Source organism: Bactrocera neohumeralis, chromosome 3 (assembly GCF_024586455.1).
Source record: "Bactrocera neohumeralis isolate Rockhampton chromosome 3, APGP_CSIRO_Bneo_wtdbg2-racon-allhic-juicebox.fasta_v2, whole genome shotgun sequence".
NCBI lineage: Eukaryota > Metazoa > Arthropoda > Insecta > Diptera > Tephritidae > Bactrocera > Bactrocera neohumeralis.
This window is the reverse complement of record NC_065920.1, coordinates 13,035,483-13,056,216: the sequence shown is the minus strand read 5'-3', so window position 1 is coordinate 13,056,216 and position 20,734 is coordinate 13,035,483. Positions and strand designations below refer to the sequence as shown.

Sequence of the window (20,734 nt, the reverse complement as noted above, 5' to 3'; positions counted from 1 at the left end):
ATCCGTTATTTTAAAACAACTTATAGCACGATATATGGCATTAGTTTGCATAAGACAATCCACAGGCAATAGCACGACATAGATTTTATTTATGCCCCGTAATGCATTTAAAGCGCGGAATATCGTAGTTTGTTTTGTCTATAGCTTTGAAACAATAATAAAAAAGACAAAAAAAAAATAGAGAGTTGTAACACTCACTCAACTTTTACACAGCCATACATATACATACTTCAAAACGGGAGTGATGTTTGTTTTGTACCTATTTGTAGTGCATAATACAGTGCTGCTGCAAAGAAAATAAAACATGCACATAAAATTACAGAAGTATTGTTTAAAAAGTCAAACTTATTTGCTATTTGAAACTATGAAACAATTTCCAATATTTATTATATTTAAAACGGTCCTATTTAATTTATGTACAGTGATATGCAATCAATCACACAGTTACATATTTTCGTGCGTGAATCTCTTTCGAGCTTTCTATGTACTATAGTTTTTAGATAATACTATTTGCCATAGCACAATAATCTGGTTATCAACAAAAGCGAATAGTATGTCTTGAAGACGAATATAATCGTGTCAGACCTTAGTTTGCGTTTGTAATTTCAACAACAAACAACGTGAAGCAACAGCCACAGCAAGGCAAGTGCTGACTGTGCGTCTTTGTAGCTGATTTAATTTAATTGCCTTCAATTGGATTTGAAGCTTCATCACAGCCTGAGTGAGTGGGTGGACAATTAAACATTTCGTTATATAAACAGCTGTAGCCTTCAAGACATGGATCAAGCTGATAATCCACAAATACGTCGATCCATATCGATGCCGGTTAAACCGCGTCCTATTGAACCTAAATCACTCAAGCGTTCGGAAGAAAAGGAGCGCATCAACGAATCGGCCGACTATTATCCAGAGAGTCCAATTGTGCAGCGCCGAAAGAAAAGCGATTTGGATGGACATATAAGCAGAAGTGCTAACAAGTGAGTATGCTTTAATTAATGTGGAACAACTTAAGTTGATTTAGTTGTACACACATTATAATGATAAGTGTATGCGTATGTATGTGTGTATATTTTGTTCGACTTGAGTGCTTTAACTAAATTTATGTTCTGAAATCTTCTGAATTTAAATTCAAGTTTTTAATCTATTTATCTAACTGTGAGTCATGCCTGTTAAGTTTTATAAGCAGCAACCGACAATCTCACATATCGCTTAATTTTGTTCTAAGTTTGTGTTTACACAGATAATGAAGTATAACTGAATACCAGTTAGAAGAAAAAAAACAATTATTTTAACTAAATGATTTTACGGGTATTACGCTATGGTCACTACCTTGCAATTATATTCAAGTCAAGGTTTATCTATGTGCATATGCAGCTACATGTCAACATATGCACATTTTTATAGAAGAAAAAACATTTCACATTTCTGACAAGGTTTGCAAATATTAGTTTGTGGACTTTGCCACGATGTTTTGACTTTAATGCTTACTTAACTATTAGACGTAGGACATTTTTAGAGTGATTTATGAATTCAAACTTGTACACTTATATAAATATACATATGTATGTAAGATGCACTGTTATTTTGACCCGATTAATGCTCACATGCATTCGCTAATATACCGTTAATCTTTCCAGTGTGCCTTGTGCAAGCGATTGGGCTGGTAGTACAATCGAATTGAATCGTGATTGCCGTTACAGTGGTAAGTTAGCGGATTCTTATTTATAGTCGTACTCCTTTGAAATTCTAACACGCAGATTAATGTAGATCCAATGTGTTCGCGACATCGTCATCATCGTGTCATAGAGAAAAGTGGCCATGAGAATGTCAGTTTTCGGCGTATACCACAGAAATCGTGGCGCTATGTTAGAGATTTGGTAACAACAATGGTAAGCGCGTTAACACGTTTATTACCAAAGAAATGTCTTACAACAGCACCTACAAATATGAAGAACACAATAACACCAGCATCAACTAAATTAAGTTTTGAACAATCGGATTTAGAGTCATGTACGGAAGATGATGCATACAGTTATTCGGACACAAAGCAAAATAATACAAATGGAAATTTTCGCATTTAAAAGTGTATGCCCGGCTGAAAGCCATAACAAATCGCATCAACTGAAATTAAACTGAATAGTAATAACTAAAATAACATAAGCCACCACTGTACAAATATATGTATGTATGTATCTATGTTTTGAACATATGTATGTCCTGTATTTTATGTGCATGCACTTTTGTATATACATATGTACATATGTATTATAGTTTTCGTTGAAACTAAGCATTTATCAAATACTAGCCAAGTTATATAATCACAAATACTCAAACAATATGTATACAGTTATTTGCACTAATGTTAAATTTTGTCATTTGTTGAAATAAATCACCATTAACAACTAATTCATAGTTTTTTCTTCTTATTACTACTAAATTTGATACAATATGTTTATATAATAGTTTGAGAGGCATTGTATGCATAAAGGATAAGTATATGTTCTTTACAAAAATTTGGCGCCACCATTCACTGCATACTGCATTGCTCTTGTATATACATACATATGTGCATACCAAAGTCGATATGTTCATTTGCACTATTTTCTCGGTATGCAAGTGCCGCACTTTTCAAATTTAACAGCATTTTTCTGAAAACTAAATTCCACTCTTGATTAGCCAACAGCTACCTCTATAAGTAAATCAATGATTATAAGTATATGTATATATAATTATGTGTGTATGGTATATGCTTAGATTGAACTAGATTGGAAATATATGCTGACGATTTTTGTTGGAACCTACTTCCTCACATGGTTCTTCTTCGCCTTGCTCAACTATATGGTTGCCTACTCGCATGGAGATTTAATGTTTGACGAAGTCACCGGCGAGCGTTTGGGCGAGGGCAAGGAACCATGTATTAAGGGCGTGTATAATTTCGTCTCGATGATCATCTATTCGGTGGAAACACAGACCACAATTGGTTTCGGTGAGAAATATGCGAGTGACGAATGCCCGGAAGCTATATTCCTATTCGTTTTGCAAATGATATTGGCTATTGGAATTGAGGGAATGCTCGTCAGCATGGTATATGCAAAGACGGCAAGACCAGCAAAGCAAATAACGAAAATGAAATTTAGCGACAAAGCGGTGGTAAGTACACAAAAAAACATAAGAAAATAATAATAAAAATAAAAATTAAACAAAAATAAAATATAACAGAATTTAAAAAATATAAAAAAATAGAATAATAAAAACAAAAAATATATGAAAAAAATAAAATATATATAAAAAATATAAAATATATAATATAAAAAAAATAAATATGAAAAATAAAAGAAAAAATAAATAAATATAAAATAAACAAAAACAATAGAAAAACAAGTAAGGAAGGGCTAAGTTCGGGTGTCACCGAACATTTTATACTCTCGCATGATAAAGTGATAATCGAGATTTCATTATACGTCATTTACATATTTTTCATACCGTATTTTTGTAAAGTTTTATTCCGCTATCATCATTGGTTCCAAATGTATATGTATATTATACAGAGAAGGCATCAAATGGAATTCAAAATAGCGTTATGTTGGAAGAAGGCGTGGTTGTGAACCGATTTCACCGATATTTCGTACATGTCATCAGGGTGTCAAGAACATATTATATACCGAATTTCATTGAAATCGGTCTAGTCGTTCCTGAGATATGGTTTTTGGTCCATAAGTGGGCGACGCCACGCCCATTTTAAATTTTTAAAAAAAGTCTGAGTGCAGCTTCCTTCTGCAATTTCTTCCGTAAAATTTAGTGTTTCTGACGTTTTTTGTTAGTCGATTAACGCACTTTTAGTGATTTTCAACATAACCTTTGTATGGGAGGTGGGCGTGGTTATTATCCGATTTCTTCCATTTTTAAACTGTATATGGAAATACCTGAAAAAACGACTCTGTAGAGTTTGGTTGACATAGCTATAGTAGTTTCCGAGATATGTACAAAAAACTTAGTAGGGGCGGGGCCACGCCCACTTTTCCAAAAAAAAATTACGTCTAAATATGCCCCTCCCTAATGCGATCCTTTGTGCCAAATTTCACTTTAATATCTTTATTTATGGCTTAGTTATGACACTTTATAGGTTTTCAGTTTCCGCCATTTTGTGGGCGTGGCAGTGGGCCGATTTTGCCCATCTTCGAACATAACATTCTTATGGAGTCAAGAAATACGTGTACCAAGTTTCATCATGATATCTCAATTTTTACTCAAGTTACAGCTTGCACGGACGGACGGACGGACAGACAGACATCCGGATTTCGACTCTACTCGTCACCCTGATCACTTTGGTATATATAACCCTATATCTGACTCTTTTAGTTTTAGGACTTACAAACAACCGTTATGTGAACAAAACTATAATACTCTCCGACTCAACATTGTTGCGAGAGTATAATAACTAGAAGAAGAAAAGATAATCTAAAATTTTCGAAATTTTCGGCATTTTCCACTCAAAAAACCGCATAACATTTCGTTTTGCTAGAAATAATTATGTACTTTCCAGATTTGTTATCGGGATGGCAAACTTTGTCTCTTATTTCGTGTTTGCGATCCACGCAAGCAACAAGTCATAGAGTCGAAGATACGCGTTTATCTCATAATGGAAAAAAAGTAAGACCTGTTACCAGTAACAAGTGTAGAAATATATCCTTAATACACCTATTTTAACTATTCCTTTAAGCACTCGCGAGGGCGAGTACGTGCAAACACGCACTGAACTGAAATTGGATGGCAATGGAGAACAAATTATTGTCTGGCCAGAAATCGTATGCCACTACATAGATGAGACCAGCCCTTTGTACTATTTGAAGTCGGCTAAAGATTTGAATGAAGCACAATTTGAATTGTATGTGTCGATTGTTGGTTGTTCTGCCGCAACTGCTATGGTAACGGAGGCACGCACTTCCTATGTGCCATGTGAAGATATTTTCTGGGGACAGCGTTTTGTCAACATTATCAACTACGACTCACGTAATGAGCGTTATATCGTTGACTACAGTAATTTCAATACAACTATATCGGTACATTTAATATTGGTCCACAAATTCAAAGAGTTTTACAAGTTTTCTTTACAGGTCGACATGAAAACTATTGAACAGTCCTGCTTGGAGAACAAGGCTTGAATGAAAGTAATCGAAAAAACACAATTTGTGTTGCATATATAATTTTTTTTTAGTTTTCAAATGCATAATATTTGAAGTAATTTTTTAAAACTCAATTTATTAACTGGCAAAACTTCATATTTGCGCTAATAAAGTATACAATTATGTTAATCATTTAATTATTATTTAGTTAATTCTTATTTCTATGTGTATGATTTCTGTTTGGCAGTATAAAGTCTTTTTTTGTGGAATTATGCAATAAATGAAATACAATTTCGTTTTAATAAGTCTCTACTCAGTGCGTTTTCTTAATTCACTACATTACATTTTTGTCTACTGATCTTCGAGATCAAAAAAAACAATATTTTTAATAAACAAAGACATTTACCTACTTTTTCTCCAAGATTTGCTGTAGCTGTGCTTTCAGTAATTCGTTTTCATCTTTCAAACGTAAAAATTCGTTGACAAAAGGATCAGTTTGCAGCAGATAGCTTAGCGCATCACGTATATCTTCACTAGTGTTCATTTGCCGCGCCCAAATGTCAGCTATTTGCGTAAAAATTTGCCACTTATTTTGCTCAGCATTAATTTTTACTTCCGATTCTAGTTTTTTAAATCGTGTATTCATTTCCAAGCGCAAATCTGCGATGTGCTTTAAAATATCGCCTGGTGTGGCAGTAGTATTCACATCTTCTAAATGATTATTTTCAGTAGTATTTAGAGTTTCTACATGATTATTTTCAGTAGTATTTACAGTTTTTTCATTATTATTTTCGTTGATTACTTCTGACTTTATTTGATCTAGTTTCTTAACTTTTATGTTATCTATCGGTGTGTGATTCGGTGTGCTACTGTACGCATTTAATGGTTTACCCAGTTGACCGTGTGTGTCGAAATCCATTTCCGCATTTGATGGATTCTCTTTGTCACTATTGCTGCTAACATTGTTTTGATGTAGAATGTGAGAGGATTCCTCTTCTTCAATTTGTTTCAAATTAGTAACCAGTTTTGATATACTATTCCGGTCGCGTAGTGGAGCTGTGGGTGTTAATAAGAGTGCAAAAGTTACAGTTTACTTAATCAGGAAAGCAATTTTTATTTATAATGGGAACTTACTCGTAAATTGTTTTTTGCCGTCCTCAAAGTTCTTACGTCGTGTATTTACATAATCGAAACTCATATTTAATTTTCCATTGGAAATGTTTTCAGTCGATTTTTCTGTAGATTCATTAAGGTTTTCACTGCTCCCATTAAGTTTCGATGCGGTTGGGGTGGTATCCTCGGTTTTTGGTTTCCGTCCAAGTGTGTCCCAATCAAAACTGTCACGTCGCATTGTGAAACGAGCCGACATGCGATCTAATTTATTCGCCTGAAAATCTAGGAAATCACAAAAGGAATCGCGTTGTCGCATTGTTGCGGTTGATTTTTGTTGTTCGCCAAGATATTCCGTTGGACTGTCAGTATTGTTAGCTATTGTACCGCTGAAACTTGAAGTAGTGCTTCCGTCATCTTCAGACAGCGGCACAAATGATAGCCTTGTAACAGAACAATCATGCACTTTTTTGGTGGCTAAACATTTTTTAACACTCCGTATATCATATGAAATCAATTCACCCTTTAAATTTCCTACACAAAAGTATGTGCCACAACCACTCATTGCCACCGTTGACAGTGGATGAGGATGATTTAGTTTCATTTGTGGTGTTCTACGTCGCGTGTCGAACACATTAACAATACAATCGTAACCGACGCTTATTAGAGAATCAGGTGTTGCAGCAGACATGCATAAATCGCGACAAGGCGAAGCGTGTGCATCATTTAAATTAAATATTTTGCGTTTAGTTTGCAAATCATAAACTGTTACAGCGCCCTTAAATGATGCTATAGAAAATTGGAAACGTTTGGTTGGGTGAAAGCGAGCCAGAGTTGAGCTAAGAAGAATATATTAGAAAAGAATTAAATCAAGGCTTGTGTTTACTTACTTGCCATCTATGTTTACGCTATCGATTTTTGTCTTTGTTTTAGTTCCGTATAAGTTGATTTGGCCATTTTCAAACACAGAAGATATATACTCATCCGTGCCATTGTAATCCAAATACAATACGCTATTACGATTATTATCTATACAAATAATAAAATATTAAAGAATGAATATATCATTGTTAAAATATGTTGAGTACTAACCGGCTTTAAAGCGATGTATCAGCTCAGAGTTTTTATAATTGTATATGCTAACTTGCCCATTTACTCCACCAAAAGCCATTTCTTCCATCGATTGCTTTGCGCAAGCGGCACTGTAGACATTTCCGATATTAAGTTTGCGCACTCGTTGAATATTTAAATCTTTATATAAAAACATTACTTTTCTGTAGATAACAAACTTTCATATGCTATAGGGTATGCTTACTATTATTGCCTTTATCCTTAATTCGCATAATTTCCAGACCTGACTTTTTGTTCACCTCCAGGAAAATACGCTGTCGGGCGTAAAACTGAAAATCCGTTGTTTCTCCATTTGCATGCTGATAAATAGATTTTGTATCTAAATTACTAAAATCCGAAAGCACAGTAGTCTTTCCCGTTGATATTAAATACATTTCCCGAGATTATTTAAGTGTGCACTTTAAGAAAACACAATTTTAAGCAGCAAGAACACCAATTAAATTTCAATTTCAAACATTTATGTTGATTTCAGATTACTCGTATTGCAGCGACAGCTAGCGGCAAAAAAGTAGGGAAAGTGAAGAAACCCTGGCAGATGCAGTGGTGCCATAAAAACCATATTACTATTGACAATTATTCTTATGAAAATAGTACTACTTCTTAGTACTTCCTTATCTTATTATACATTTGATAAAATCAAACAGAGTTGGTTTTTGTAATATTAGATGTACTTCGAAATTAATGGCATTCTCGATTGTCAAACGTATTGACATACACCTGCTGAAGCAAATTGTCCAACCAGCACAGCTGTTTCTGCCAGGAATTGGTTTAACATTGGCAATACTGGCTGTCAAAAAGATATCTGTCGTGGAAGGAAATGTCAGAATTTAGAGGAGGAGAAAATTTACGACGAAAATAATTTTTTCCTCTATCCAATCGTAAATATCGGTAATAAATCGTAAAATTGTGTTTTTCTGCAAAGTGTGTAGCAAATTTATAACCATTCTGTAAAAATAAAAAAGATTTATTTTGCACATAATAACTAAATAAAAATAAATAGCTATAACTTGTTACAGTGAAGTGAAGTGACACAAAAGTAACATAGAAACGGAAGGAACAGTAATAACAGCAACAAAGAAAAGGTGTAAAACAAAACGTAGCGGAGCGCCACTTCACCAATTACTTACGAATGCACTGACAAATAAAATTTGCGTATATTTCTACGGGAAAAAATTAAGTAAATAGCGACATAATAAATTGAAGTTTTCTTTTCTATAAATAATATAACATATAAAATGAACCGGAGTGATGGTTTGGTGAGACGAGCCGTTAAAACACGGGATAATGGAGCTGAAGGTGGTGCTGCTGGCCTAAATGCAAACACACCGGACGACGATAACGATTTGAATAATAGTAATAAAGATCAAGAGGACAATATAGATGATGGAGATTCCAAACAGACACGTCTAACACTCATGGAAGAAGTGTTGCTGTTGGGCCTAAAAGACAAGGAGGTAAATAGTTGTGGTGTAGCGTTATCGGAATTCTGGAATTCTATTAATATTATTGCAAATGCCGTAATTATTTGGGTGCGGGAATTATAGGTAAAAACAATAATGTAGAATTGAAGTTATGATAAAAACACTAGCAGTTAACGAAGACAAGTGAGCCAAAGCTCAATTCATCAATGTGGTGCGAATAACACGTTCTTCACTTAGAATTGACGTCTTTATATCTATCTGCCTTTAACTTTTCAAACTGTTATGGCAATGACGAGCTTCTGCTACCTTCATTAACATTTGATGCGGTGGCGGAACATTTTTATATTTGTAGTTGCCTCTCTGTTTACGAAGTGTGTTAACATTCAACGTAGGCACATATTGTCTCTTTGTTTTCATTTTCGCACCCTTTAATTTTTTTCATATAAAGTTCACTGTGATGGAATGTACATATCTATGTACTACAATTGTGTGGATTCTATTAAATGTTAATTTAACTTAATGATAATAAACATTAATGGAATTATAAGAAAACAATTATTGTTCTAATGTAAAATGTATACTAAATAGTTCAGGTGTACTTCATTTGATTTTTGACTGAAAATTTTGCATAAATAAGAGTTTTCTTATTAATTGGCGTTTGGCATCAATGACACACATAAAGAAAATAGAAATAAATCAATTAACAATTACCTCATTTTCAAATTAGATAATGGCTCAATAAAAAACCTTTAAGATAAATTTAGAAGTAATTAATTCCTGAAAATATACCCACACAAATGTTTGATGCCCAAAGAATTTCTTTTATCAAGTAAATGATTGAATCGCTCTCTTTCTTATCATTAAACAAGTATTTCCTGTTATCACAAAAAACTAAAAAAGTATAGTATGCTTCCAAATATGAAATTTTTGGAACTATGATTAATATACTACGACTTACGGTTTTTCCAATTTACTTCTTTAGATAATAGCAGGTGCCTCGTTATATTTTTAAAATAACTATTAAAATGATTAAAATAACTGTTAAAATAATTAATTTGTTATTATTTTTTTATGTACGAATATACATATGTATGTATGTATATTATACCTGTATGTGCGTATGTATTTATTTTCATCATATAAATAGTTCTTGTGTATGCTAACACATTTTAATTATTTTAAGTAGTTCCTTATGTTTTAACCAAGATTGTGATAATAACAGTGGTTTCATTTCTTATCACCAAATTTCACTTCCGCTTTGCCCGGACGCTCGCTCACTTAGAAATCTATTCTTACATAGACCTTATGTATGTATGTACATACATATGTATATAGTTGGTGCTTACGTATATTGTGGGTTTGAAACTGATATTATTTGAAATGTATTTGGTGCTTTACATTTTTCAATTTTTCATCTGTTAATATATTCTTTTTCAATTAATAGGGATACACATCTTTTTGGAATGATTGCATATCGAGCGGTTTACGTGGCTGCATTCTCATTGAACTCGGTTTGCGGGGTCGTGTGATGATGGAGAAAACGGGTATGCGTCGCCGTGGTTTGTGTTCCAGGTGAAGCAATTATAATAAATGATTATTACTATTGTAAAAATTTAAATATTTAAATTACTATTTTCTGTTTATAGAAAACTCGTATTGAAATCAGATCAGCCGACTGGTGATGTGTTACTCGACGAAGCGTTAAAACATATTAAAGAAACAGATCCACCAGAAACTGTGCAAAGTTGGATAGAATATTTGAGTGGTAACTAACTGAACGCGCACCAAAGGAAAAAATCTTAATTAACAATTGTTAATTGGCTTTAAATTCTAGGCGAAACATGGAATCCCTTGAAATTGCGGTATCAATTGAAAAACGTGCGCGAACGTTTGGCAAAGAATTTAGTGGAAAAGGGCGTGTTGACAACAGAGAAACAAAATTTTCTACTTTTCGATATGACGACACATCCGCTTAGCGATAATGTGGTCAAATGTCGTTTAGTGAAAAAGGTACACATTATTTATAATTATATGATTTCTTTTCATATATGTATATGTCTATTTCGTTTTCACCACAGATACAAGACGCCGTACTTTCCAAATGGATCAATGATCCACAACGCATGGATAGACGTATTTTGGCCTTAATATTTTTGGCGCATGCTAGTGACGTAATCGAAAATGCATTTGCGCCGCTAAATGACGATGACTATGAATTGGCCATGAAGCGTGTGCGTGAATTGTTGGATTTGGATTTTGAAACGGAGGCGGCCAAACCGAACGCAAACGAAATACTTTGGGCAGTGTTTATGGCTTTCAGTAAATAAGATCCTGTTAATTATTATGGGATTGAATGATGAGCAATCACGCTATCTGCCAATGCCACTTTTATATATATACATGCATACATACACAATATACATAGTTTACAATAATCTAGTAGACAAAAAAAAAAACCAACAAATGGATTTTTCTAACATATGAGAATAATTACTATCATAAATTTATATTATAAATATGATGTATTTAATTTTTTCTTGCGAAATGCCACTACATACAGATACTTTTCCATTATTTACAATTGTTGTGAAAGATAAAAAATTTAAATAATAATAATAAAAATATACAGCTATACATAGACACATAAAGAAAAAAAGAAAACAAATTTGAAATAATGGAAAAATAAAAAAAATTAGAGAGGTAATATTGCATAATAAATAGTATTTAAAAAAGAGTAAATAATATTAGCATTGGTAATAAAGGACACATATATTTGACAAAAACAAATCAGACGAAAAATGCAAGAGAAACAAAATCATAGATAACAACACAAAACAATAGGTATTTTATATAGATAATATTACATATATAACGCAAAAAGAGTTTGGGTTTCACAAAGACATCACTAAAGTCGAAAGATTTGGAGAGCCAAGCTCAAAATCATGTGCTTTTTTGTTTTGTAAAAAATCCTTACTAAATTTGTTCCAAAGTAATATTCCAGACGTAATATCTGATATGCAAGACACGATTTTGAGAACTCTAAACGTCTGTGGATTTTATCTCAATGTCTCTGTGTAGTAAGCCACAAAAATGTTAAGAATAGTTATTGCAATGTGAATATAAGAAAATATTTAAAAAATACGGAAACAATTGAGTATATTATGTAACAAACGAATAACGACAACTGCAATGTATTAGTAAGACAAGCACTGAATAATATTTTGCTGTTTAAAAAAACTTCAATTGAAATATAGCTGTTTAAAGTTTTTGTTGTAGCCACTATACGCGTCATTTTATATTACATACCGTTTTTATATACATATATTATTTTTGAACATTTTGTTGTTATATTTCATTTAGCGCCGCTTCAAATTGGCTGAAGATAATTTTTTAAATTGATTGAGCACTTCTTTCTTAAAGAAACAACAAAAAATTGTTCCATTTTCCAAACTAATTAAATTTAAGCATATATACAATTTATTTTCTAAATAAATTCATATTTTATCTTGAAATATATGTAAATAATACTGCGTACTTTTATGGGTTAATATAAAATAAGTGAAAACATTCATATATACTTACAATATATATTCTTGTAAGCATACATACACACATATGTATGTGCGGTTTGTAAAAATCACGTATACTACAACAACAGCAAACCACACCACTACACACCCAATTCAATGGCAGAAACTTGCAACGCAGGCACGCAGTTGATTTGAAAACTTGTTTATATTGCTACAAATATAACTTTATGTATTTGTAAGTATATATGTATACCCCTACAAACATATAAGTTCATATACTGTGTAAAGCAGTTGCAGTCACTCAATGCATTCACAAATGCAGCAACAAATGATATAACCATTGAGATGAAAACATAAATAGAGCAATACGAGTACACTTGTCTTGTCTCAGCAATATCGAAGTGTTTTTGAGGCAAATAATTTCATTTAAAATAATAAAATTTCATGTGCATGGTCTCCATACATATTATACACACTGTATATAAAATAATGACATTTTTAATTTGTTGCATTTTCCTTTGCAGCGCTTAAGCATAACGGTAATCATTTTAGGCAAGTTATTTGGATAACCAATTGATTTGCGAAACATTTTATTGTTATTCTTGTTGTATTGCCGAGTAGACGTTACTTGGCCAGATAAAAAATCCGGGTCCGTTCCGGTTACGTAGATCCGATTGTTGTGTGATATTATTGTATATATGTATGTATGGTATACATACATTATATGTATGTTTGTACATAAAAATATATTAATTTATTGTTTAATCAGCTGCAGTGGCTGACTTTTATTTATACTGAAATAGTTAAATTTAAGTAGTTTAAAACTGAAATGTGTTTTGCTTCGGCGTTCGTTGCTCCCAATTGAAATGTTTATACAAGTGTTTCAACTCCAATTAACAGATTGTCAAGTACTCTAATACCCTTCACATATACCAAAATTTCTATAAAATTATTTCGTTTGATCGGTTTGTAAGAACAGCTATATCTATGCTATAGTGGTCCGATATAAAAAAGTTTGTTCGAATATTGTATATTTGTACTTGTAAATAATACATGTTAAATTTCGTGAAGATATCTTGTCAAATAAATAAGTTTTCCATACAAGAGTTGATTTCGATCGCTGTTGGTTTGGCAGCTATGTATATGCTACAGTGGTCCGATATGAACAATATCCTCAGAGATTATAGCGCTTCCCTAGAAAATAATCTGTGCAAAATTTCGTGAAACTATCTTGTCAAATAAATAAGTTTTCCATACAAGATTTGATTTCCATTCAAAATTTCGTGAAGATATTCCGTGAAATAAAAAAGTTTTCCATACAACGGCTTGGTTTCGATCGCTCAGTTTGTATGACAGCTATATGCTATAGTGGTCCAATCTGGACAATTAAATTAGATATTGTGAAGATATTCCACCAAATAAAAAAGTTTTCCATACAAGAGTTGATTGCGAGCGCTCAGGTAGTATGGCAGCTACATATATGCTGCTCCCTTGGAAAGTATAAGTGCATAGGATCTTTGACCTTCTTGAAGCTACAAACTTTGCGAAGAACTTAATACATCCTGTTTAGGGTATAATGAATAACCTTTAGTAACAATAAAGTTAGATATAGCGTGCTAACACTTTGAAATGCTCTTACTCTGACATTAGTTTAGAGTTTTAGCAACTAAACGTGTGGTTCTTTTTGTTGCTGCTTACTCTGACTAGGGTTAGTGATAAACTTTAAAGGTTGTCACCGAAGTTGACTAACGCCTATAATTCTGAATCCACTAGCTAAGCCATATTAACGGATATTGGAGAGCAGGTTTGTGGAGACATGTGAAGTAAAACATAATTAAAGGTTATATAAAATAATAATATAAGATTTATTATACTATTATAGATCATATTTAAAACATATATAATCAAATAATATAAGCTGATTCTTTCTTGAAGAAAAAAATCGTAACCTCTAACAGTATGATTAGCAGCCAGTACATCGATAATTGGAGCCACTACTTTACCTGCTCAACATACACCAATGCGATTGGAGAATACTCTATGCTGCAACAACAATAAGTACACCATAACTTCGGAAGTGTAGAGTAAAAACGATTCTAACTGGTAATTTACAAGTTGCTAAAGCTTTTAGCTTCGTCCATACTAAGTCAAAGGTATATATTGCTATAGTGGGTTGCTACTGAAAATTGCTCCAGTTTCGTAGAGTTTTCTAATATCAGCGTGGATGCAATCAAGACTGCTTTATTAACCGCTCAAGTCAACGGAGTGAAATTCTTGCGAAGGAGCAGCATTCAAATGGATTTTTTTCTATCACTGGCGTTTAATCAAGACAAATCGGAACTAAATTGGCCGCAAGCCAATCATTTAGAAAACCATTACTGAGACGTAAAAATAATTCGAGTAGTTTTAAATTTTAATTTAATATTTATTGGTTATTTTATGAAATTTATGTTTCTTTTAAGGGCGACAGTGCCATAACTTTCAAAATTTAAATGGAAAATTGCTGTTTCCAACTTTATAGTCTAATTATACTTTATACCAATTCACCAATACCGGCTGCCATTGACAAATACATACAATGTTTTTACTTAAGTTGAGCAACGCCAAATTGAAAACATTTCTTATTTACGCACATAAAACTATAATAGATGTGTAAGCAATGGGAAAAATTCGCTTAATTTCAAATATAACTATCGTATGCCATTATACCAGTTTTAATAATACAATAAAATTACATATTTAATTGAATATTTTCGTATATATTTTGCAAATATGATAATCTTCTCTCTTTCTTAACATTTTTTAAAATAATAATAATAAAAATTTGCACAATATTATGTATATATGTATGTATACCTAAATTACACGGAAAATAATAGACCACAAGCAAAAGTTTGGACAATGCAAAATAAAAAAAGAGGGGGGAAGGAAGCGTTAATGCAAATACCAAATCAAAATGTTATTTAAGCATTCAAAATGACAAAAAATACACTAAATTAGTTTTGCGGTTATATAATTGTATATGTATGCATGTGGGTAGATGTGGAAATTGCAATAAGTATATGGAACTGTCTATTGTATGCGTATGCGTTCAAGTATAATTGTTTGTTTGTATGTATGTATGTGTACGAGTATTCATACACAATCAACTACCAACGTTTACGTGAGAGCCGATGCAACCGTGCACGATTCTGGGAATAGCTACGGCACATTAGCTGGCTGGTTGTGTTATACATTGTGTTTGTTTGTCTGTCAGCATTCCCACTTTGCGACATGTTGCAGCTGCTATTTTTACCACAACCCACAAGCTAACTTAACAAATCCTTAATCTCCTTATGCATATGACACAAGAAGTCCACATAGCTCGCCGAACCATCTGTGCCGCGATCCTCGATCAGGAAATGACGGAAAACTGATTCCAGTTTGTCGTTTTGTCGCACGCACGTTACCTGTTGCCAAACGAAAAATATGGAAAGTATAAGAAAATAAGTAACGCTGCGCAAATACACACACAAGTACACAAGTGACTACTTACCCGCATATTTCTGGTGCGTTCCCTCATGATCGTATCGATAATATTGCGCACGCGTTCCGCCAACGGTGTTTCGCCAATAATGGCAAATCGTTCAGCATTCACCTGTTGTGTACACTGCACACCGAACAGTGGCTGGATGAAGGTTTGCGGCAACGATTGACCCAACCAGACGAACAGGTGCACACCGTTCTCGAGTATGTAGGCGCCGTCTTCGCTCATCTTTTCGTGCGTACAACGTATGGACATGGGCAATTCGTTGTCATCAACATCGACATTGTGTATTGGAATGAAACGTGGATACAAATAGCTGACAGACATATTCAAATCCATGGTCTGCACGAATTGCATAACGTACGAGCGATCGTCCAGTGTCATATCGGAACCGCCAGAGATGGCGTCGTTTTTCAGCAAACACGAAACATAGAGCGGCAACAATTTCAGACACTCGGGCAGTATAAGTTGGCCAGCCGATGTTGGCGAAGTGCAATGCTTGCGATAGCATGCCAATATCTGTGCCGAACGATTTATTAGATTGTCCTTGACCTGTTTCGGCGTGTGCTCCAGCAATTTGGCGCAAGCCTGTTTGGCAAAGAACAACATCATGGCATCCAAGTCGCAGCATTTGAAAACATCTGCGATGGTTGTTGTGGCACGAAGTGCCAAATTCAAAACACGTAAACGTCGTTGACCGCTAACCGATGTGTAGAGTAGGGCGATTTGTAAGTATATATTTTCCTCAGGTGGCAACTTGTCGTCGTGCTTAATTTCAATAGCAACGGACTTATTGCAGTCTGTTGGGGAGTAACGGTAAAAAAATACGATTTTAAAATATTTTAAGTTTTGAGAAAAATTTTGAATTAAACGCACCTATGCTAGCCAGTTCCACATCGGTTGTGTTCGTCATGAAGAAGTGACCGTAGAAATCGGTTGGGCGTATGCCGGCCGAAGTGCGCACGCGCATCACCGCATCGAAAGCAATTGGCCGCGATACGTTCTTAATGATGTCCTCAATCAAGCGATTACCATCGAGGTCAGCCTGAAATAGAGACGTATGTACATACATATATATTGTTGAAGTGCGTTAATAAAAATATAAAAAAAAACTTAAAAAAAAAGTTAAAATAAATTGAAAAAAAAAAACATTTAAAAAAAAATACCAAAAATTTAAAAAAAGAAATAACAAAAAATTGAAAAAAAAACAGTAAAATTAAAAAAAAACAAAAAATTAAAAAAAAAAACAAAAAATTAAAAAAAAAAAACAAAAAATTAAAAAAAAAAACAAAAAATTAAAAAAAAAAAAAAAAATTAAAAAAAAAAAAAAAAAAAAAAAAAAAAAAAAAAAAAAAATTAAAAAAAAAACAAAAAATTAAAAAAAAAACAAAAAATTAAAAAAAAATAACAAAAAATAAAATAAGTGAAAATAAAAATTAAAAAAAAAATGGCTTACTTGGAAGTATGTATATTTGTAGACTTCACCGCCACTTAGGCGCGATACCTGCCCCAGAGTTGCAATGTCTATGTACGAATTATTAAACAAGAATAAATCGACCGATACACCATTCTGTACACAATCATGTCCCAATGTGTTGTAGGAAACACATTGTGGTGTGAGCACTGTTTTCTCTTTCTCAGTACCGAGCAATTTACGATCATCACGATTCTTCAATTTACCACGTCCTTCAGCAATTGGTAATGTGGAGTTGAATATCAACAATTTGCCAGCACAATTGGAAGCTTTTAGTGCTTCGAGACCAGCTTGTATGGCTGGATAGAGCACGGTCTCCGTCTCCTTTGTATCCACAAACATTTTCGGTATTTGTTCCATCAAGGCGTCAATTAAAGCCTCCGATTCTTCGGGATGACAGAGGAAGCCATCGAGCAGCGGCATAAACATGTCCTGTGAGCAGTGGATTTGAAAGTGAATCGCTTTTATTGCTAAACTTGCACGCAACTCACCTGCACATCGCCGACGACCATCATTTGCGGTTGTGCCAAACTACTTTTTATATTATAGAAATGCACAGTACTATTGTAGGTTATAAAACCAACACGCATTTTCGATTTGTCCTGGCCCTGATCCACAGGCAGATGCTTCAATACCTGCTTCATTTGAGAGCACAGTAGATGTACCAAACCCGATTTGATGGTATTGTAAGAAACGTCAAGTACGAATATAAATGCTGGTATCTCAGGGGGTGTATTATTCTACAAAAGAAGAAAGGTGTGTATCAAATTTTGTTGCTATAAAATTATGAGCTTGCTTACGCGACAATAGTCCTTGGTAGCCAAAAACTCATATGTGCCCAATACCAATTCGGGACGCTCATATTTGTCGACACGTTGACCAGTGTGGTCCAAATGTTGGAAGTATTCAGTTGGCACTGTGGAATCAAGCAAAATTTCAGTTTTTAAATAGGCTTGTAGCGCCAATTATATATTACCTTCCGTGGTTACTTTGCACATCAGACATTGAAAACGTCGACCGGCATCCACGAATTGCATGTTTGGGGACATATATGCCTTGCAACGATTACACCTAATGGGTCCCAATTCACCAAAGTTCACAATTGGCGGCTCATATTCACCCTCAACGGTACGGGCCATTGGTGAAACGATTAGGGTTAGGGGCAAAGCAGTTGTCTTCAACAAATCAGCGGTTGCTGGTATGCAATACAAAGAGGATCTGTGTTTGAAGAGGTAGAGAATATAAAGCATTCACACAAATATGTGATTTTTTGTTTTTGCTTACCTGACATAACGTGGCGATGAGTTTCCTTGATCCTGCACAACATATTTGGTGGTTACCAATGGTGGCAGCAGACCTGGCTGATTGGTGACAAAAGCGCCACCAGCATTACGTTGATTTTCGATAATAACACTAATTGGGTTTGGCATCTGATCGGGGTCGAGACGACGTTGGGCCTGTGGATACTGTTGTGCCTGTTGGTACATACCGCCTGGGGCTGGTGGTTGCTAAAAAGAAAAATCCAACATTATACCTAGACAACATCAACATACTATGAACAAGATAGCTTACGTTATAGCCGGGACGACCGGGCATTGGTGGTTGCCCAGGTTGTGTTGGGGGCATCATTTGACCGGGGTAACCAGGTTGTTGTGGTTGTTGAGGCGGATAACCGGCTTGTGGCGGATAGCCAGGCTGAGCGGCTTGTGATGGATATCCAGGGTGCTGTGGTTGCGGAGGAAAACCAGGTTGTTGTTGTTGGTTTGGCTGCATTTGTGGATGTGGTGGATATCCTTGCTGTTGCGGTTGTGGTGGATAGCCTGGCATTGGCGGCATGGCCGGCTGTGGTGGCATTGTTGCTGCTGCGGATGTAGGCGGCATACCAGGATGACCTGGCAACATTGTTTGTTGTTGTTGGCCCGGTGGTCCAAGCGGCTGCGACATGGGTTGTGGTGGAATTTGACCGGGCCGTGGTGGCATTTGTTGTGCGCCGGGTTGTTGATACTGTGGCATGCTACCAGGTATAGAAGTTGGTGGTGTTGCTGCAACTGGTGGTTGCCCTGGTAATGGCATACCACTCTGAAAATAATAAGTAATTATTATAATTTTAAAATTACTAAAATTGAATTTAAGGATAATTACACATACCGGTTTGGGAGGCATATGTGGCAAGCCGGGTATGTTTGCGCTGTTTACTGTCATCTGATTGGGTCCTCCCGGTACGGACTGCATTGGCGGCGTTGAAGTATTTGGCAGCGGTGGATACATGGAATTGGGTGCCTGTGGTGGTTGCGTCTGCGGTTGTTTAGTTGGCTGTCCGTTTGTATATGGACCCGAAATAAAGTTATTGTTAGCGTTCGATACTTGCTGTTGTGGTTGGGACTGCGCGTTAGTGGGTGGCCCATTTGATAAAGGTGGAGCATCTGGACCGCCGGCTTGAGGGTTTGTTGTGGGGAATGGAGCACTTGCTATGTTAGCGTTCGCATATGGAGTATTGATTTGGGGAGGTACGGGTGTTGGCTGCTTCGCTGCATTCATGGATAAACCGCTCATTGAATTAGTTAACTGCATGTTAAAAAAATAAAGAATTATAGTGTCAGTCAGTATGCGGAAGTGGCAAAAACACTAGATTCAATATTGTGTTGCCTTATCACTTTTGATTTCGTTGACCCGAAAGTATGCTTTACTTACGCGTTGTTGTTATTCTTATCACTTAAACCTACTTTAAACTTATTTCAATTTTATTGAATGTTTCTTATACAAACCTGTTGTTGGTAGTTGCCGTTGAGTAACCCTGGTTGTTGTCCTTGCCCGTAGTTTTGCTGTGGTGGTAACGCACCAAGTGGCCCAGCAGGTGTGGATGCTGCTGATGTTGGTGGCATACTGTTGGGTGGATAACTAGTGCCTGGTGGGCCCAGCTGTGGTGGTGCACCACTTGGTTGCATCGGCTGTTGTGTAGCTGGTGGCCAGCCTGGTGTATATTGTGGCTGCTGCGTTGGCGCTCCGTACATGTTCGGATTCATGTTTTTTTTTATTTTTTTCGAGTGTTATTTATATCAATTACTTTTGTCTATACTTGCAGAAGTAATGGAAGTGTGTGGATAGTGAATTGCTGTTTGCTACAGAAAAACTGAACTTTCTCACTGTAATCACTTCACTTTGTTGGTAAATGTAATCTTAATTCGTAGCCTGTTAAGTCACGAAACTTGCCAGGTAATAATGAAATAATGTTAGTACCCTGAAGTACTCTTATTTAACTCACACACTAATTAGTTTTTTAACTATTAATTAACAATAATTATGTTTAAATTTCTTTTAAACCCGATAAAGAAATTGAGAAAAAATGTCACTTCCACGTCAGAGCAGCAGTTCCAATTTGCTTTACATAGAGATTTTGACGTTTGCCACGTAAACAGTGT

The 20,734-nt window shown here is 34.8% G+C and overlaps 4 protein-coding genes across 5 annotated transcripts; 2 read left to right on the top strand and 2 right to left on the bottom strand.

Annotated features, from left to right (window-relative positions):
* Positions 1–577: 577 nt before the first annotated feature.
* Positions 578–5,320, top strand: LOC126753079 (ATP-sensitive inward rectifier potassium channel 15). The gene is made up of 7 exons (XM_050464209.1): positions 578–977; positions 1,638–1,702; positions 1,768–1,889; positions 2,755–3,150; positions 4,544–4,650; positions 4,721–5,060; positions 5,115–5,320. Exons 1-7 carry the CDS (start codon positions 778–780, stop codon positions 5,160–5,162), a joined length of 1,278 nt encoding a protein of 425 aa, XP_050320166.1. The 5' UTR covers positions 578–777; the 3' UTR covers positions 5,163–5,320.
* Positions 5,240–7,828, bottom strand: LOC126753073 (uncharacterized). The gene is made up of 5 exons (XM_050464197.1): positions 7,549–7,828; positions 7,326–7,484; positions 7,124–7,262; positions 6,258–7,072; positions 5,240–6,179 (listed from the first exon to the last, which is right to left on the bottom strand). The coding sequence occupies exons 1-5, from the start codon at positions 7,736–7,738 to the stop codon at positions 5,530–5,532; spliced, it is 1,953 nt and encodes a 650-aa protein (XP_050320154.1). The 5' UTR covers positions 7,739–7,828; the 3' UTR covers positions 5,240–5,529.
* A 329-nt stretch (positions 7,829–8,157) lies between these two features.
* On the top strand, positions 8,158–12,067 carry LOC126753083 (Golgi phosphoprotein 3 homolog sauron). 2 transcript variants are annotated; one of them, XR_007666086.1, is made up of 6 exons: positions 8,158–8,818; positions 10,230–10,357; positions 10,432–10,550; positions 10,620–10,795; positions 10,864–11,485; positions 11,521–12,067. XR_007666086.1 is itself a non-coding variant. In XM_050464215.1 (5 exons), the coding sequence occupies exons 1-5, from the start codon at positions 8,600–8,602 to the stop codon at positions 11,110–11,112; spliced, it is 891 nt and encodes a 296-aa protein (XP_050320172.1). In that variant the 5' UTR covers positions 8,158–8,599; the 3' UTR covers positions 11,113–12,067. The 2 variants fall into 2 exon arrangements, 1 of the variants encoding a protein (XP_050320172.1); XM_050464215.1 differs by having other exon boundaries at positions 10,864–12,067.
* A 2,652-nt stretch (positions 12,068–14,719) lies between these two features.
* LOC126753070 (protein transport protein Sec24C) lies at positions 14,720–20,692 on the bottom strand. Its single transcript, XM_050464195.1, has 11 exons — positions 20,081–20,692; positions 19,464–19,880; positions 18,888–19,394; positions 18,600–18,823; positions 18,292–18,533; positions 18,116–18,231; positions 17,807–18,055; positions 17,298–17,747; positions 16,718–16,886; positions 15,851–16,641; positions 14,720–15,764 (listed from the first exon to the last, which is right to left on the bottom strand). The coding sequence occupies exons 1-11, from the start codon at positions 20,336–20,338 to the stop codon at positions 15,624–15,626; spliced, it is 3,564 nt and encodes a 1,187-aa protein (XP_050320152.1). The 5' UTR covers positions 20,339–20,692; the 3' UTR covers positions 14,720–15,623.
* Between the last annotated feature and the right edge of the window lie 42 nt (positions 20,693–20,734).

Excerpts from the sequence above, each read along its gene's own strand:
- LOC126753073 (XM_050464197.1), bottom strand. The coding sequence starts at position 7,738 with ATGTATTTAATATCAACGGGAAAGACTACTGTGCTTTCGGATTTTAGT. Across the intron at positions 7,485-7,548 it reads TAAGGATAAAGGCAATAATA|ATTTAAATATTCAACGAGTG; the intron begins GTAAGCATACCC and ends TTTTATATAAAG. Across the intron at positions 7,263-7,325 it reads GATACATCGCTTTAAAGCCG|ATAATAATCGTAATAGCGTA; the intron begins GTTAGTACTCAA and ends TTATTTGTATAG.
- LOC126753079 (XM_050464209.1), top strand. The coding sequence starts at position 778 with ATGGATCAAGCTGATAATCCACAAATACGTCGATCCATATCGATGCCG. Across the intron at positions 1,703-1,767 it reads TCGTGATTGCCGTTACAGTG|ATCCAATGTGTTCGCGACAT; the intron begins GTAAGTTAGCGG and ends AGATTAATGTAG. Across the intron at positions 3,151-4,543 it reads AATTTAGCGACAAAGCGGTG|ATTTGTTATCGGGATGGCAA; the intron begins GTAAGTACACAA and ends TGTACTTTCCAG.
- LOC126753070 (XM_050464195.1), bottom strand. The coding sequence starts at position 20,338 with ATGAATCCGAACATGTACGGAGCGCCAACGCAGCAGCCACAATATACA. Across the intron at positions 18,534-18,599 it reads TCATCGCCACGTTATGTCAG|ATCCTCTTTGTATTGCATAC; the intron begins GTAAGCAAAAAC and ends CTTCAAACACAG. Across the intron at positions 18,056-18,115 it reads CTACCAAGGACTATTGTCGC|AATAATACACCCCCTGAGAT; the intron begins GTAAGCAAGCTC and ends CTTCTTTTGTAG.
- LOC126753083 (XM_050464215.1), top strand. The coding sequence starts at position 8,600 with ATGAACCGGAGTGATGGTTTGGTGAGACGAGCCGTTAAAACACGGGAT. Across the intron at positions 8,819-10,229 it reads TGGGCCTAAAAGACAAGGAG|GGATACACATCTTTTTGGAA; the intron begins GTAAATAGTTGT and ends TTCAATTAATAG. Across the intron at positions 10,796-10,863 it reads AATGTCGTTTAGTGAAAAAG|ATACAAGACGCCGTACTTTC; the intron begins GTACACATTATT and ends TTTTCACCACAG.